The 19531-nt window shown below is 40.7% G+C and overlaps 1 protein-coding gene across 1 annotated transcript in view; it reads right to left on the bottom strand.

Annotated features, from left to right (window-relative positions):
* The window catches only part of LOC123811955 (gamma-secretase activating protein), an 87345-nt gene that overhangs the window by 7514 nt on the left and 60300 nt on the right, over positions 1-19531 (bottom strand). The window contains exons 20-26 of the mRNA XM_045828497.1: positions 13100-13228; positions 12262-12320; positions 11558-11589; positions 9156-9223; positions 5864-5959; positions 3565-3635; positions 3001-3095 (exon numbers count right to left, since the gene is read on the bottom strand). Coding sequence (XP_045684453.1) covers positions 3001-3095; positions 3565-3635; positions 5864-5959; positions 9156-9223; positions 11558-11589; positions 12262-12320; positions 13100-13228 — 550 coding nt within the window. The remainder of the gene's footprint in view (positions 1-3000; positions 3096-3564; positions 3636-5863; positions 5960-9155; positions 9224-11557; positions 11590-12261; positions 12321-13099; positions 13229-19531) is intronic.

The following is a 19531-nucleotide window of genomic DNA, read 5'->3' as shown; positions in this document are numbered from 1 at the left end:
CATTTATTTACAAAAGGAGGTTGAACATCCATGGTGAACAAATATGAAAATGTTAATTCATTCCTCTACCAAGTCTTTTTGTGTTAATCATTACGGATAATGATTGCTCTGGCTCGTGTGGCTCAATGGATTAAGTGCCGGCCTACAAACCAAAGGGTTGCTCGTTCAATTCCCAGTCAGGGCACATGCCTGGGTTGCGGGCCAGGTCCCCAGTAGGGGGTGCATAAGAAGCATTGATGTTTCTCTCTCTCTCTTTCTCCCTCCCTTCCTTCTCTAAAAAAATAAATATTTATTTATTTATTTTTAGAGAGAGGAGAAGGGAAGGAGAAAGAGAGGGAGAGAAACATCAATGTGTGGTTGCGGGGGGTCATGGCCTGCAACCCAGGCATGTACCCTGGCTGGGAATCGAACCTGCGACACTGTGGTTCGCAGCCCGCACTCAATCCACTGAGCTACCCCAGCCAGGGCTTAAAAATAAAATCTTTTAAAAAATGCATTTAAAAAAGAATAATGATTAACATGAAAAGAATTTCAGCCATAAAGCCATACATAGTTTTCATGAAATCCCTTCACTCTTTCTGGAGGGCACCTCACAATTCATATTCCATTGGGATTATTTAAAGCCATTCTTTCTCCTCATAAAAATGGCCACTTTCAGATTCCTACAAAGTTAAAAGAAACCTATTTTGTACTTCCACTACACACAGACCCTATAAGATAAGTTGTGTGGCTAGAGAAAGCATGAAGGATTCCAAACTATATCAGATATATCACACATGCAGAAGAGTTCAGGAATGCTAAAGGGGTTGGGAGCCCAAAGTTTGAGCGTCAACTAATACAATTGGAATAAAAAATGCAAAAGGCAGAACAGATTTTGGAGCCAGACTGCTGGATGTGAATACTGGCTCTTGTTATTTCATAGTTGTGTGACTTTGGCAAATTACTTTTAAATTTTCTGTGCCTCAATTTTACTATCTTTGAATGGGAACAATGTGCAGTGAAACCATATGAAAGTTGACCAGAAATTTAATGTAGTTCAATTTAAGTTCCTACTACTCAAGATTGTTATGAAAATTAAATGTGTTAATTTATGTACAGTATTTGGAACAGTACCTGGCACAAAATAGGCACTAAATACATATTGGCTTAAAATGAACAAATAAAGAAATGAATTCATGCTGGATGAAGGAATAGATGTATGTGAATAAATAAATAAAACTAGTTGATATATTATCAATAAATCAACAAACAAGCCCTGGCTGGCGTAGCTCAGTGGATGGAGCGCGGGCTGGGAACCAAAGTGTCCCAGGTTCGATTCCCAGCCAGGGTACATGCCTGGGTTGCAGGCCATAACCCCCAGCAACCACACATTGATGTTTCTCTCTCTCTCTCTCTCTCTCTCTCCCTCCCTTCCCTCTCTAAAAATAAATAAATAAAATCTTTAAAAAAATAAATAAATAAATAAATAAATCAACAAACAACAAGTGTTGGTGGGGAAGCAGGGAAAATGGAACTCCCATGCACTGTTGATGGGAATGCAGATTTGTGTGGCCACTATGGAAAACAGTATTACCTAAAAAAATTAAAAGTAGAACTGCCTTATGACCCAGCAATTCCACTTCTGGGTATTTATTCAAAGAAATCCTAAACACTAATTTGAAAAGACATATGTACCCCGATGCTAGGATATGAAAGTAACCTAAGTGTCCATCAGTTGACAAACGGATAAAAAAGATATGTTCCATGTATGCAAAGGAGTATTACTCAGCCATAAAAAAGAATGAATTGTTGCCATTTGCAACAACATGGATAAACCTAGAGAGTATTATGTTAAGGGAAAGAAGTCAGATAAAGACAAATAGCATATAATTCCACTTACATGTGGAATCTAAAAAACAAAATTATCAATCAAACAAAACAGAAATAAGCTCATAGATACAGAGAACAAACTGATTGTTGTTAGATGGGAAGGGGAGGCAAAGGATAGGTCAAAAAGGTGAAGGAATCAAGAAGTACAAAATGCCAGTTACAAAAAAATAATCACAGGAATATAAAGTACAGCATAGGGAATATAGTCAGTAACACTGTAGTAACTATGTGTGGTGTCCGATGGGTACTGGGTTTACTGGGGCGAATACTTTATAAGTTATACAAATGTCTAATTACTATGCTGTATACCTGAAACTAATATAATATTGTATTCTACTGTAATTAAAAAAGGATAAGAAAGAATTATCTAAAAATATTAAAAACTGGCTGATATATTTTACATAGTAATAGCTATTGTAAAGCTTACATCAGAACTGATATACAATGAACATAAGGCACATAGTTTATAGCAATCAGGAGCTTATTTGTTTCTTATAATGGTTGTTGATTTACATGACATCTTCCCAACTAGACATTTGCTAATTTTTGTAATTGCTCTAATTTCTAGTGCAGTACCTGGCATGTAATAATTGCTCAACAAATGTTTGTTGATTGAATGAACAAATGACCAATTAAATTAATGACTGCATACACATGTGCCAAGGCTGTTTTGAGGCCTGATTTGGTCCTATTTCAAAATGCTAAGGGAAATTTTTAGTTTCCAAGCATGTAATAATCAAGTCAATTTTGGCACCCAGCCAGACTCATTTCCTTCTGTGTTAACTCTCTTGATCAGATAAACTAGACACACAGACATCAGAGAAAGCTCTCCCTGAATCAGCTCCACTGAGTATGCTACCTAAAGTATCCACAAAGTATCCTAGAAAGTTAACTCAAGGACAGACCTAGGCGGCTTCCTAAAGTGAGTAACAAACTACAACCCAGTTTAATAACTGGGGGAGATCTGGCCATCAGAGACCAACCACAGGCCCAACTCTCACAGTGACACCAGGCACACAATAGGCACATAATTTCTCATCCTTAAACTCATAACATGCCCAAGTCCAGGGACCATGTGAAGAAAAAAAGAACACATTTATTACAACAAAGGACAAAAGAGCCAAGACTTACCAGGAGGCAGAGGTAAGAACAAACTTCTAGTAGCTTCCAAAATCCTGGTCATGATGTGGAAGACCGCAAATTCAGCAGCACTAGCCCGCCTATTGCTGGGAAAATACCAAGGCAGTGCGTCAGCCAAGGTGCTCATCTCTGAAACTCCACTGTGTAAGCAATGGCTCTGAGTGCCATAGACAGATGGAATCCATGCTCATCATGAAAGGCTTTGCCCTGGAGAAAGCTTCAGAATTATGATGGTGACCATCAGCCCATTTCCTAGAATCTAACTAGTCAGTTGGCACATAAGTAATGAGTCATATGAACTTCAGTTGCCCTGATCAGCAGTACTGAACTCATGCACCCCTCCCTTCTCACCAACCATATGCCCAGAAAGGGGATGAGTGAAGTGGCAGGGGCTTAACTTTAAGTGCTGAGTACAGAACTAAGATGGATGGTGTCAGCACTGGCAAGAATTGCTTTCAACTGGTAAGTTTCAAAATGGCTTTGCTGAAACAGGCAGCAATCAGTTGCTTTGGCTCTTGATGCATCGCAACAAAAGAATAAAAAATACTTGCGTACAAGTGGAGGATCCAGGGATGAAGGTTGTGTTTCCTCCAGCTGGTTTCCAGTATTCGGCAAATGAGATCCAGCTGGAGGGGAAAGACAGCCTGTTGACCTCTGTTCATCCCGTGTCCCTCAGAGGCCCCACAGCTACCCCTCCAGGCTCTGATGGGCATGTTCAGGGTGGCTGGCATTCAAGCTGTTCCCAGACACAGAACCAGCCTTTCTGAGGTCAGTTCTGTAGCACTGGAACCCAAAATGGAAAAACTGAAAATGCACCCCACACTCTAACAGAGCACCCTCTGTGCAGGCAGTGCCCCAGCTGAGCTCCCCCAGCCTGGCTAACAGGCCCTCGTCCATCAGTGAAGGTCAAGTGCAACTGGGTTTGCTTTAGGCCTATTATGTGGCAAGAGCTGACAGTAAGAAAAAAGGTGATACTGAATAGCACAACAGTCCTAAGCATGGGCTGTGAAGTAAAACTGGCTTCAGGTCCCCAAATTCAACACTGTGCTAGTTTATCAGTAATGGGACAGTCTCCACTGAGCAGCTTGCAACCACAAATCCAGGTGCTGCGCATGTGGGCAAAGGAGAGGGACCCCTGCAGGCACAGGTGCTGTTTATTCTCAATGATACAGATTCTCAGTTTCTCTTTGGCTGAAATCAGGTGAAATAGCATGTGAGTAATATAATCAGGTTCCACAGCAACTTAGGAGAATTTGTTTTAGAAAGGCTGTCCAATCACCCTCCAGAGAGGGGCCTGGCAGGCATGACTGCTGCTGGGCAGGGGTGAGCCAATTTTGCTTCCATCAGTAACTGCTGAGTTTTCTGAGACTACATCTATATCATTTCTGGTCCTATTGGTTCTAGGAGTGGTTAACACAAACTTATATTAAAACTTTTATGTGATTAACCTTGGGGAAGAATGATGCTTGAACCAAAACTCTTAGTAATTTGGAAGGTGAAATTTAAAGTCAACAGAAATAAAGGTGATAGGTAAATGTGTTAAATAGTTGTATGTTAAAGGACTAAGAAAGCAAGTTAATACCAACATGGGGAAGATCAGTAACACATTTATAAAAGTGAGCTCCTCCATACAGTTCTACTGCAAGAGAAAATTATTTAGGAAAGTTTTAGTGCTCTGATTATAAATATCAGTATATGACAATACCAAACTCTCCCAATATATTAAAAACTATTAAATTCAAAGATATTATTTAAAAACAGACACTAGCCTGGCTGTCGTAGCTCAGTGGATTGAGCTCGGGCTGCAAACCAAAGTGTCACAGGTTCAATTCCCAGTCAGGGTACATGCCTGGGTTGCAGGCCATGACCCCTAGCAACCGCACATTGATGTTTCTCTCTCTCTCTTTCTCCCTCTCTTCCCTCTCTAAAAATAAATAAATAAAATCTTAAAAAAAAATAAAATAAAAACAGACACTAATGACTGTAATAAAGGCAAACACTCTGAAATTAAACATGAAGGAGGGGTGGGGGGGAGACAGAAAACTACCTGAACAATAAAAAGTTTATTAAAAAAACTTTAAATAAATAAAATTAAACATGAAATTAAATGAGGGTCCTATCCAATAAACTAATCTTCCAGAGTTCAAAAAGTATGTATTTGCACACTGGCTCATCTGCATACTGATCTTACCCAAACCTGGAAAATAGAGTGTTCTTTCTCTTTCTGTGTATTTAAATACTTTAATTTTTTTTCCAGCATATTATTTCTAGATCCCAAGCAGGGTCAGGCTTCAACTCCATATACTTTCTGAAGGATCCAAGATAGCTTCAAAATTCAATTTAACAATGTCACTTCTATTTACTAGTATGAATTGGTATTATTAATTTGGATTACACAATTTCAGTAAGTGGCTACCCCGTAGGTGAGCTGCCAATTTCATCAGAGGATTTGAATGTGGTAGTGTGCATATGACTGGCTAGAATCATTCCTAATTGAGCTGTTGGAGCTAATTAAGAATTGAAATTCAAGTTTTCTCATGCCTGCATAAACCTCCATGTACACACATTACCTATTGTTTAATAAGAAACTGGAAGATGCCACAGTGAGATGCGAACATTAGGCAACCATGCTAAATCCATAACTGTTCTATGCTTCATGAGCATGTAATCATTATTTGAAAGCAGTGTAATAAAGCACTTTCAAAATCAAGTTCTTTTTGTTTGAGGTTCTTTTCTCATTTCCTCAATCTATAGCACCAAATATACTGGTTTGAGAATGGGAGACTTCCTAAAACCTAATTTGAAAAACATATTGAACTGCATACTGGGGCTGAAAAAGGAAAAGCAAACCAACCAGTTTTGAACAGTAGTCCAGAACCATCTGTTCAATTCTCTTCTTTTCTACACCCTGTAGGTGTCTCAAAAGATGGTCTTTGAGTTCAGACACCATCTGAAAACAAGATATAAGTTAGATAAGTCACAACCCACCCACTCACACCTGCAACTGGTCTGAATTAGATCCATTTATTAACATTTCTCATGAATGTGAAAACATTGGGTCTAAAGATCCCACCAGCAGAAATGCATGACCCCCAATCTTTCTTTAATGAGCATAGTTCAGGTGCCAATGTCTTCCCCTAGACCAGGGGTGTCCAAACTTTGAGTGTCTCTGCACCACACTGGAAGAAGAGTTGTCTTGGGTTATCCATTAAATACATTGTTACACATAATCACAAGTAAACCTCATAATGTTTCAAGTAAATTTACAATTTTGTGTTGGGCTGCATTCACAGCCACCCTGGGCGTCGTGCAGCCTGCAGGCTGCAGGCTGCAGTCTGGACACCCCTGCCTAGAGGAACTATTTCCGATTCACCAAAAGCCCAGGGAGCTGCTGACTGTCGAGCTCCAAGCCCTGATGAGAATTCTCCAAAGAATTCTCAAACAGAAGTTTATGCCATATCCCTAATTATTATTTCTGTCAGATTAAGCTCCTAGAAATGGAATTGTTGGGTTGCACACTTAGAGCCTGTGGAGACAGCACCAAAACGCCTTCCATTGTGCTCGCACTAATTCTCAGCTGTGCTGGATGAGGCTCTCCAATCCCCTGTGCCCTGAACTTGCTAGTATGACTTGTAAATTGTTGTCAATTTGATAGGCAATGAAAAATAAGGAAAAAACACGTGTTCTATTTGTCATTTGGTTATAGTAGTGGTAAACATTCTTTCTCTTCTCCTCCCCCAACTTGAGCTTTTGGGCCTAAATTTACTTTGGAAAAGTCATTGGTTACACCCTTTATTCATTTATTCATTTCCTGATGTGCTGTTCTTTTACTGATTTATAAAGTTTACTTATACACCAAATGTTAATTATTTATCATACATATCAAATGTTTTTCCAGATTTATAGTTTGCCTTTTGTTTTTCCGTTTATGTTTTAAGGTTTCAACCTATCTTTCCCTATATGTCTATGTTCAATAATACACTATGTTGAATAAAAGGCCTTCTCTATTTCAGTACTATTTAACTACCCACTTATTTTATTCAAATTCTTGTGTGCAGTTCAGATTTTATAATAGACTGCTTTATCTATCTGATATTTCTGTTGGTTTATGGCAGCAATTTTCAACCGGTGTGTTGCAAGAATTTCTGAAATGGGCAATACCTGGCTATTTAGTCAGGGACAGTAACCTCTTTTCCCTTAGATTGTCAAATTAAGAAATAACAACAGTCAATACAAAAATAGCCATCCAGTGCAAATGAATCAAAATTATACCTATTTTTATTTGTCAGATTGGCAAAAAATATAATAGCATCTTTTTTGGTGTGCTGTAGAATTTTAGTAATTGGTTTATATGCACCATAAGATGAAAAAGGCTGAACATTGCTGGTGTACAGTATGAGTGGTGGCGTATGGGACGCGACCAGGCATGTTCGGGGCAGTATGGCTGTAGACTAAAGTGCTGGTATTTGGGATAGGAGGAATCTGACTTAATTTTCTTTTATAAATAGACAATCATTTACTGGGTAATTTATCAAAAATTATTTCTTTCCATACTTCATGTATCATATTCTAAATATCCTAATTTAAACTAGAATCTACTAACTGTCTCTTTTTGTGCAAGCACCATACCGTTGCTGTCAGTGTGGATTGACAACACATTGAGGATCTGCAATGACAGTCCCACACCTCTCTGCCATATCTGGGGAGCCATTTAGCCAACTGTCAGAGAACGTATTGGCTTTTTGCTTGTATGTTATTAACCCAGACACTAAGGGCTTGTAAATGGGATATTGTTTTTCATTATTATTTCTAACTGGTTAATCCTGAATAAAAAACAAACAAAATAGATATAGAATCACCAACTAACTAACTTGCTACTTACTTTCCATTTTTCCAGTTACTTATTTTGTTTGTTTGTAGCATCAGACAGTCTTAGCATCTTCTTTTACTTTTGTTTCTTCTTGCAGAACCATAACAAATTTTAGTGAAAACTGCAAGGATCCCTAACTTCTTTCTGATTTTAATAGGAATGCCTCCAGCATTCCATTAAGAAGGATATTTGCTATCAGTATTAGATTATTCTTTGCCCTATTAGGTTAGTGTATTCTAAAAGTAGAATTTTACTTTTATTAACTTTTAGTACCTATAGATATTATCACTTTTTCCTCTTTGACCAAGTAATATGATGAATTACATTAATATATTTCCTAATATTAAGTATTCCTAGCAGGAACCCCAATTGCATTTTCAAAAAGACCACTGGAAAGTATTTTAATTAAGCTTGTGGTATCTTATTAATTAAAAAATTCTCACTGCCAGATTTTACTTTTATGGCTATAAGCAGGCTTTTTAAAGTGATTAAGAAGTTTCCCATCTCTTTCAAAAATATTTCACATACCATGAGAATGACCTCGCCCTTAATCATTTTGAAGAACATACCATTAAATAAATTTGGGCCTATTTTGGAGATAATCTTGACTTTTTTCAAATTATTTTATCATTATTGGGCTTTCAGATCATCTATTTCTTCTTGGCGCAAGTTTGGCCATCCTATTTGCCAAGGATACTTAGTGTAACTGAAACTTTTAAGTGTATAAATATGTGTTTGCATACTTTTCTCATACTTTTTAACTTGCCATATCTAGTAATAGATTATCCCATTCCTAAGCCTACACAATATTAAAAATATTTTATTAGACTTTTGTGATGTCTCTAATCAGACTTTTAAAGATTTTTGGAGTTATTTACCAATTCTGCTCTTTAATTAATTTATTTTTATTTATATTTCTTTGGCTTTCCTAGTAGGACTTCTTCAGAAAGAATGTTTTATTCTGTAATATTTTAAACCTGTAATACAAATGCCACAGAAACATTGCTTTTTCCTAATTTTAAATACCCTCAATTTCCTTATGATGTTTTATAGGTATATATTTATTGGGGTAGTTGATTAATGTGTGTCTTCCCCACTAAACTATAATCCAAGAGGGCAGAAATCATATTGTTCCTTGCAACTGAACATACAGGGCCTACAGGTGCTGGACATAACTTCATGTTAGAAGAATGAAAAACAAGATCAGAACAAGACGTTCAATCCAGCCCTTCCCTCTTTTCTTGGAGCCCATTGTTTGCCACCACAGACCACTTACCAGCCCCACGAGCAGCCTCTGGTGGCTGTCCTCCTCCTGGAAGAGAGGTGTCAATCTTGGCTCTGAAACTAAACAGAGCAATTATCAACCAGGGTGGTTTACTGGAAATGGGCTAGAAGAAAAAGGTATCAGTCTGGTTTCCCTTCTCTGAGTCATTGGTAAAACATAACAGTTTCCTGACACAATACAAATTTTTCACTTGGTAAGTGTGACCTAGTCCTTCAAGCTGAACTTATCACTCAGGTGACTCGCAGAGAGCTCTGGGCAACGGAGAGAGGTAGAGACAGGGAAGGAAGGAGAAAAGGAAGAAAGAAGGGAGGGAAGGATGGAGGGAGGGAGAAGGAACACACTCCAACACCAACAAACTGTGGCTTTGACTGCTCTTCAACACAAAAGCTCACCACTGCCTAAGAACTTCTGCTCCACTGGAAACAGAGTAATTGAACTGTCTCTTAACTCTAAGGGGGACGTAAACCCAGGGAAAGGGAGGTGATGGAAGGATCATCTGATTCCCTTCTTTCTGACCTCCCATAGTTCAGTGTCTCTGGGAATTACTAAGCTGAAGGGACCAGTCAATTACTGTGGCAATAACACTAATTGGCATAAGTTATCAGACTGCAAGATAATGAGATCAAGATGGAAAAGTGATATGTAAAGCCAAATTGAATGGCACTTTCTTCACCATGACTTACACTTCACTAGCAAGACTGGAGGGGCAGGTCCCTAACACTCCTCTAACAGTACTTCATGATCCACTCTTCCTGTCCCAGAGCACCTGATGCACAGCGCCAGTCAGGAGGACCGATCTACACAAGCCCGTGGGCTGACAACTCCAGTGGGAAGGCATGGATGCCTCCTGACACCTCAGGAGAAATCCTACCTGGATCCTACACAGCCTTCATGGTTAAGATGAAACAATTCAGGACTTGAGCTCAGTAGCCCCAAATTTCACACAAGTGTTCTGACCCTGGCAGTGTCGTCATTCTTCCTAGGAAACTAGCACAAGCAAAGCATGTGAGAGGAAGGGCAAGTTCCCAAAAGTGTGTCAAGAAGGAATGACTAGTAACAGGATGCAAGCAGGCCTGAAGGACAGGAACAGGAGGGGCTCTAATGGGGTTGGGTGAGGGAGTGGGCATGACAGAAGTAGGACACCAGACCAGCAATATTTCCCACATTGCAAACCCCTGAATCACACACACACTCCCCCCCTCCCCCCCCCCCGCCCCCGTGCACTGGGCAGGACTCCTGCCGACAGCTGCTGCCTGGTGCTGGTGACAGAACCCCTGGCTTCAGACATGGATGACCTGGTAACGGGCAGAGGATGGTTCCCTCAGGGCTGTTCAGTGAACCCAAGCTCTGCCTGCTAGGGCTGCCTGACAAATGTCAGTTATGTGCATAGCTGCAGATGTGCAACCAGCAGCACAGTGTATACAATAATTTCCATTAAGGTAACCCAACATATAGCTAAATATCCAGGCCCATAAAACAGAAGAGAGATATAAAAACAACACCTTTTTAAATAGAGACTGACTTTTATGAGCCACAAAAGAGTTCCACTGACAAAACCACAAAGGGGCCTTTACCCGAATATGCTTAGCATTCGCCTCCCCCAGTTCTATCCAGCCAAGTCCCCCTGGCCCCTGCACCTGCACTTAAGTAATACCTGTCACCTGGTTTAGAAATTATGTGTTAGCCTTTCTTCCTCCACACTAATGATCGACCAGCCACCCTGGGGATCCCACAGGTGCCAAGCACTGTTTTGGGTGCCATAAACATTACCCCACATACCCTCCTTTTCTCCTCACCCTTGCCCCAAGAAGGGCCACACAAAATGGGTAAAGGGCTTGCCTAAGAGGACACAGTGAGTATGTGGCCAAGCTGGAATTAAGTCCAGTTCTGTCTGGCTCCACCCCGTGCTCTTCCCCCATAGTCACAGTGCTTACCTAGAGGCTCGTCATCTTTGCATCCCTAGTACCTAGCCCAGAGGGTGCACAAATGTCAACCAAAATGCAAGGAGCACATAAGTCAAAAGCGCTTGTGTGGTCAGACTGCTGGAGAGAAAGCAGCCCTCAGCCAAGGGAATTTCCAAAGTGTGTTCTGTGGGTACAGCCAGAGGGCACATTAATTAAATCAACTCTGAGGAAAAATAATGAAAACCAGAAGGCCAACATTCAAGGACCCCTCCAGCAAAAACATATTCAGCAGCTGTCCCTGAAGGTCCTGGTGCCAGGACAGACCTGGAAGGAGATGGGCGGCCACTCTGACAGGAAGATCTTAAAGGGTGCTGCCTCCATCACACTGTGGGAAGTGATTTTCTTGCCAACCCACAGAGGAAAGATGACCAGTGTTGCAAACGAGACACTGACTGAAATCTGAAAGGCTGTTTACAGGTCTTTTCTTACCCAAATTCCTTGCTTCTAGGTTTGAAATCACCCTGCAAAGAAATTAGCCAATGTTATTCACACAGGAAACATTTTTTTTTAAATGAAAGCCACAATACCATACAAAGATATCATCCTTTAAAAACCCATAATACTACTGCAGAAACTGTTCTCAGGCCGGTGAAAACCTCCAAACACTTTAATCAGCTTGGCAAAAGCTGCATCAGGCAATTACAAAACTCAAAGCCCTTCAGTGCAAAAAATGACAATAATTCAGAACAATTGCAGCTCAGTTATTGGAAATAATGGGAAGAGAAAATAGACCATAGGGTGGAACAGGGCCCCCACTTGCAGCACTCTGAGATGACTCACTACCCAGAAAATCTGCTTTCAAAATAAGAGCGAGCTCACTGGCCCACTAACACTTTTTAAAATCAGCCTATTATCTGTACACTCCCCAAAAAGTGCTCAATTAATAAGCGCTTTCTTTACTATTTCCTTATAAATCATCCATCCATAGGATGCAAACCTGTCAGGTTTAACGGATAAACTTTGCCCACTAGAAACCCCAGCCTCGAACTCTAGAAGAGGGCCCAAGTGGCTGCATTCACTAGATTGACAGCATCACTCACAAAGAAAGTAAGCCACTTCCTTGAAATGTAGCCAGCAAAATAACTGCAAATGACAACCATCTTACAGGTACAATAATCCCGAACTGTACTTACCTTACTGCATTATCAAGAATATTCCTCACATACACCTTGGATCTTCTTTTTCCTGTTTTCTAGGAGTGAGAACATGTCAGAGGTGTGAAAGGTGAAGGTCTTGTGGGTGACATTTTCACACCAAAGACATAACATAATACAATTAAGAATTTCAGAAAAAAAATATATACTCTTTTCTTTATTACTTACTCATAAGTTTTATTTATTTATTTTTAAATTATTTTATTGTTGTTCAATTACAGTTGTCTGCATTTCCCCCCACCACTCCCTCCCACCCCAGCCAAGCCCACCTCCCTCCCTGGCTTCCACTCTCCCCAGAAATATACTTTCCAGGTAAACAGGTAAAATACCTAGATTATTAAAAAGTTTTAGAAAAATATTTTCTAAAACTATTCTAGATTTACAGGAAGTTGCAAGTCAGTTATGCATGACATGCAAAAATACTACACCTACATGCAACAATACTACAGAGAGATCTCAGGTACTCTTCACCTGAGATCTCCCCGATGTTTCCATCTTATATAAATGACTATACATGTACACTACCCAATCAGGAAGCTGACACTGGTACAATATGTGTGTAATTCTATGTCACTTAATCACATGCATAGATTCTTGTTCCACCACAATCAAAATACAAAACGGTTCCATCACCCAAAGAAGCATCAGAGAAGCACCTCTGTCTGCCTATTGAGAGATCCATAGCAACAGAGTAAAAGCGCCTGGAAACTGGGAAGAGTTCTGCAAATGTAAGCAAGCCTTATGACTTACAGGCAACACCTGAATCTAACCCGCTATGCTTTCGCTTCTTACTTGGTTCTCCTGAACCCACACATACCTCTTCCGAGATCAGGCTGTGCCACTCTCTCCTGACCGTGTTGTTGTTATAATGTAAGTGTGTCTTGGAGTACTTAACATAGTCCAGATTGGCATTCAGTTTTTCCCAGTAGCTCTTAAAGCTATGCACCTGTAGGAGACAAAAACATCAGCAAACTTGAGTAGTCAGCCCTTTTGGTCAAACTACCAGGGAGGACACCCAAGCCTTGCTGCAAACTGGGCCCCCTTACTTCCTCAGCTCTTACAGAGCAGCATTTCCAAGTGAATGCTTTCCACAAAGAATGGTATTCTAGCCCTGGCTGGCGTAGCTCAGTGGATTGAGCTTGGGATGTGAACCAAAGTGTTGCAGGTTCAATTCCCAGCCAGGGTACATGCCTGGGTTGCAGGCCACAGCCCCCAGCAACTGCACATTGATATCTCTCTCTCTCTCTCTCTCTCTCTCTCTCTCTCTCTCTCTCTCTCCCCCTCTCTTCCCTCTCTAAAAATAAATAAAAATAAAATCTTTAAAAAAAAAAGAATGGTATCTAATCCCAATAGGGATTCTAAAAATAGAGAGACTTAAAGAGTCTTGCCTTCCCCACTGCCTCTCCTACCTCCTTTTACCCAAACAGGTATTACTCCCCTGGGTTAAGGCTAAGCAGATCTGCCTACATTAAACACACACGTTGTATCAACAGTGCCATGTTCAGTCAGAGAATATTCATAAGATTTGGAGCATGTGGAATGGGCTTATTTCCCACCAAACTTATTTACTTCCAAAGGAAGTGAACTAGTTTCACATTCAGTTGTCAAAATACTCCAGAACAAAATAGTTGGCATCCTATCTAGGTCTTTGACTTATTGATATAGTAATTGTACCCTGAAGCAAGAATGTATCCATTTGCTCATTTTTTAATTAAATGCAGTAATATCTGTTTTAAAGTTGAAGGATATACAGGCACAAATTGTTTTTTAAATCAATGAAGACAAATTTATAATGCATGTGTTCTTGCCAAAAATATGCAATTACGAAGATTTGACTGAGGCCAAGGGTTCATGTGTGGCCATAAAACAAAGTGAGCTAATGCCTACTGTGGTACTAGACTTGCCTATATTGCAAAAAAAAAGGAGAAATGAAGTATGCTTCAATCAAGAAATGGGGCCTTATGTTAAATAAGAGCACATTATCCAAATTCTTATTAAAAGGGTAGTCACAATTGGTTCAAAATGGATTTTGAAGTATCTGTAAAGTGTGCTACATAATAATAACTTTCCGTTTTAAGTGCCTGAAAGCCCAGACCAGCCAACATTCCTTCTCACCCAGAGGAAAAACTATTTCTGAGAAAGTGTCATTTCTAGGGGAAACTGAACACTGGAGTCACGTCATACTCCCACTTGACCTATCTCATTCAACTTTCCTTTCCTTTTCCACTTATTTATACTGAATGTATTTTGATTCACCCTTTGGCCTTCCTTGTATCAAAGAAATAATAATAATGAAAGCAAATCCTGCTGACATTTGGCAATATTAGGTCCCTGATGGGACGTCACTACAGTTTTCTAGCTGTTCTACCTCTGGGTTCAGGCACACTACTGGCAAAAGCCCGAAAACTTATTGGTGTTGTGGTGACATCTAGTGGTCAGTTCAGCAATTAGCTCTGCCTGCTCTGCCACAGGTGTTCACCACGTGGTCGCCAGCCTTTGCTCAGGACAAGGCATGTGAGGGGAGGGATGCCGGTGTCCTTATATCTGTCATAGGGCCTCTTCCTGTCAGAACAAGTGCCACCCTCCTGACAGAAGATCTCACTCACATGCTCACCCTGTGGCTCCTAAGAAAAGATCTCTCCCAAATTACTTTCCTTCTCCTTGCTCTTCCATTTAAAAAATTCCTTTTCTTAGAGGACAAAAAACAAGTAAAAGAGGTCCATGGATAAGCTTCAAAGAGGCACACAAACCCACTGGTGGTGTATGAAATAGAGTGTGTGTTTTCATGAGCATTTTCTGGGAATGTATATAGTTTGTACCAAATTTTTGAAGGAATCCATGCATCTTTCAAAAGCGGTTTGAAGGGGAAAAAAACCTAAGTTTTAAATAATAAAAACAATAGCTTGCATTTAAATAAGAAACACTGTTAGCCAAAAGTCCCCAAAATATTTTAATATAAACATAGTAAAAATATTGATCTTTCAAGGAGGCCAATGGGCTGAATGTTGTCCTATTGAGAGAGTACAGAGAAAAACAATCTACCGCATGTCACTCTATGGTCTCTACTAGATTAGTGATGCAACTTTTGGGTCATAAAAATTCATGGACACTATTGTAAACTGGAAAGTCTATTTGGAAATCTGGTTAATAGATGAGGCCCAGAGGATGAAATGGATTTGAGTTAAGTGAAGGATAAGTAGAAGATGTTCCAGGTATGGCTCTGAGGAGGTGAGTGAAGATTTGGAGGCCCAAATGTGGGTTGGGGTTTAGATCAGAGGCAGAGCATTGGAGAAAGCAACCAACAACACTTCATTCTCTGTGGTGTAGACAGTATCTACTTCTAGAGTTGATTCCAAACTTCAACAACCACCTGGATCCCATCCTCTGGAGATTTAACTGGTTTCAGGTGTGACCTGAGCCTCCCTGGGAATCCTACTGCTCAGCCAGGGCTGGAACACTGCTGGAGCACATCCAGGTAACCCTAGTCTCCCTCCCGCCCTCAAACATCTTCCTCAGTCTACACCTCTGGCTTAAAGGCTGAGGAAGACTTGTGACTGTGTTAATAGGAGACAGCATAAAAGAGGAGATTAGAGCCAATCTGTGAAAGATGTCAAATGCCACATTAACACCAGCATGCTCATTAATCCAGAGAATAAAAGAAGCCCAAGATAAAATTTTAGCTACTGTAACATAGTATGGGGGGGGGGGATGGCGGTGGAAGCTGCAGTCACATCCTCACAACCAACCTGGGAGCAGAGAAAAACACGCCAGTCAACTAGCGCATATGGAACTAGTTGAATACTAAGCACTGTATTCATCAGAAACAACTGAGCAAAGTGAAAACCACAATGGCCCAAGAAGCACATTGCCAGCAACTTAATCAGAACTCATAAAGCTTTAAAACACACACACACACACACACACACACACACACACACACACACACACACAAAGCTTTATAAGAAAAATACCCATGAATTTAGCTACTTCTAGGACACTAGGTGTTAGAAGCCAGTAGATACTCCAGGAAATATCCAAAAGCATTTTCCTGCACAAGGGGGAGTTTTAAACTTTGATTTTGAAAAAAGTCTCTTCTTGAGAAATAATCTTTTTTTATGATATAAAGTAATTAACAAATGTAGGCCATCACAACTATTTTAAATATTTTATATATTTATTTTTTAGAGAGGGAAGGGAGAGAGAAAGAGTGGGAGAGAAACATCAATGTGTGGTTGCCTCTCATGCACCCCCTACTGGGGAGCTGGCTCACAACCCAGACATGTGCCCTGACTGGGATTCAAACCACTGACCCTTTGGTTCGCAGGCCAGCACTTAGCCACAGAACCACACCAACCAGGGCCCATCACAACTATTAATTGAACAAAAGACGAAAGACTTATATTAAGGGATTATTTCCCATTTATGATTTGAATTGCCAGTTGATTAAAAAATAAAAAGCCCTATGGTACTGGCTCATCTGCAAATTACTGTCAGAAAGAAACATCTGCCTTTCATTTCTAAACCAGCCTCTGGCTTTGGTCCCAGGTCTTCTGATTAACCAGCATCTTCTTACAGGAGAGGAAGCCAACTGGAAGAGAACCTTAACTCTCCATGCCAGGGCTCAACTAGCAGAGCTAAAGCATCAGTGTGCTCAGCTCTTCAGTGGATACCACCTCAGTATCAGCTTTTACTTGCAGCCCAGAAAAACTCAATGACCCACTACCTCCAACACAGACAAAGTTAAATAGACACTGCGATGAGTCCGTAAAGGTGGCAAGGCAGCACACTAAGCCAAGATGCTCTATTGACTGGAACTCCAGATGTAACAGAGTGAAATGCTTGCCCTGTCTGACCCCAAGCCTGCTTTGTTCCCATGACCTTCTGGCTAATAGCTTCTGCTTAGGCTTGCATATAGATATGCTAATTGTTAGAGGAATTTTACTTGCACCTCAAACTTTACAAAAACATTGCCTTACCAGAGGAGATAAGGGAAGTACGTACAAAGATAATAATTATTTATCAAAGATTTGCAGGAACCTCATGATGGGACTCACATGAGCTGGAGTCAACAGGCTAAGAACAAAGAGGTTTCACAATCTTCCTCAGACCCCTGCTGGTGCCCAGATGTCTTTCATCCTCAATCATTTCTTGCCCCTCCCATTTTCCCCTTCCTTTGATATAAAAGAAGCCTGAATTCTATACTTTCTCAAGATGGTTCTTTAGGAAGCTAGTCTGTCATCTTCTCAGCTTGCTGGTTTTCCAAATAAAGTCACTTTTCCTTGCCCCAGCACCTTGTCACTCAACTTACTGGCTGCCAGACAGAGAGCAGTATGAGCCTGGACTCAGTTTCACTGAGGCCTCCTGTTGGGGGACTGCATGTTGCAAGTGCAAGTTCTATTTATAAATGGACTTCCTCATTCCTCCCAAAATCTAGTAAAAAAAAAAAATCTCTGCTCTGTGCCCAGCTGGGTAGTTTTCTTAATCATTTTTTATGGGCTGAAATTTTTCATGTAATCATTAAACATCACTCTAAATTATTCCATCTCTGAATTAGTATGTATCCTGAGAAAGTCAATGCTAAGGTATTTCCATCCTCTCAACTTTAAGAATTAAATATTATATCTCCAGCCAAAACTATGAATAAGAGTGGCACAGCCCAGTGACTAGTAGGAGAGAAACAAAAACAAGAATCCTTGATCCTGGGTCTAATCCTCAATTTTGTAACCTAAGAAGTAAACCAATTACCCCCATCTCTACCGATATGACAGGAGTGAATTTATCAGCGTGGTGTTCTATTTCTAATAAGTAGTGGGGATTTTGGTAGCATCATAAAATTATGTTTTATAATATTAATTGTACTTTCCATAACTCACTGTGCCAGAAAATACATTGTATAGGAAAAACTCATTTTTTCTCTACAACAGTCTACTCACAGAATACTTCACTTTTGGTCGCCAAATGTGTGAGGGGATTTTTCTCCACATCCATCAATTCTCAACATCAGTTGGGTGTCCGACCATTTAACATAATTCTGACACTATCTAGCTAGAGACAGTGTTAGATGCCACAGGCTAAGGGCTCAGTCCTATAAAATTTGCCCCCCCCCTTCAGATGCCAATTGCAAGTCACTTGTGCTTCTAACTCACAGGTCTATAAATTGGAAGATTTCAGAACCTCTTCCTTGGGCTTGATAATTTGCTACAGTTACTCATAGAACTCAGGAAAACAGTTAACTTGTTCTAAAAAGACAGAACTCAGGAAGAGCCAGGTGGAAGAGATGCACAGGGCAAGGTGTGTGGGAAGGGCACTGAGGTCCAGGCCTTCTCCAGACGCACCACCCTTCCTGTACCTCCACATGCTCCTCCAACCCAGAAGCTCTCCAAACCCCTTCAGTTAGGCGTCCTTACAAAGGCATGGTCCATTACCTCATTACCCATTGGTCATTGAACTCAATCTCTAGCCACCTTCATCTCAGGACTGGGAGAGTGGGGGTGAGGGTGGGGCTGAACATGCCAACCCTCTAATTGCATGGTTGTTTCTCAGGTCCCCATCCTTAGGTGCTTTTCAAAAGTCACCTTATTAACATAAACTCAGATGTGGTTGAAAGGGTCTTGGTATAAATAACAAAAGACATGTAACGGTGCAGCCAAGAGGGGGCCCCCAAATAGGTATTGGTAATGGAGTCCAGAACTCAAGGTGTCCAGGAAATATTTAAAAAAAATATATATATATAATGTCCTTACCCCCACAGGTCTGAGCTGGAGGATGGGTCACATGAAGCAGGGTCACTGAGAGCTGTTTTGTATAGCAACAGTTTTGTAGCTAACCTCTGGCATGGTCATTTAACATATCTATGACTTTTAACTAGTTTCATAGATATGTTAAATAGCTGTGGCCATGCTTTGAGCCAGGCAGATGGAAGTGACTTCCACCCAAGATGTAACTGGGAGGCAACTCCCCCTGGTTACAGCGCCTGCATGAGATCTTGGAGAAGATTGGCTCCATGCCACGGGGCCTCACCTGCCCAGACTTATGATGGCAGCCCAGAAAAGCTGGAAGAATACAGGAATGATGGTGGGTGTAACCGATTGTGGGAGGAGTCAGAAGTGGGGCTGCAGAGGAAGCCTGGCTCAGGGATTTAAACCCAGGTGCAGCAGCCATATGAGGGGAGAACAACACGGCTTTGGTGAGAGTCAGGACCATGTGGCTTTGGGGTACTCCCTTTTGCCACGTGGCTTAGGCAGCAGAA

The sequence above is a fragment of the Phyllostomus hastatus genome, unplaced genomic scaffold (assembly GCF_019186645.2).
Source record: "Phyllostomus hastatus isolate PE091 unplaced genomic scaffold, TTU_PhHast_1.1 phas_scaffold_78, whole genome shotgun sequence".
Taxonomy (NCBI): domain Eukaryota; kingdom Metazoa; phylum Chordata; class Mammalia; order Chiroptera; family Phyllostomidae; genus Phyllostomus; species Phyllostomus hastatus.
This window is presented reverse-complemented; position numbering and strand designations above follow the sequence as displayed.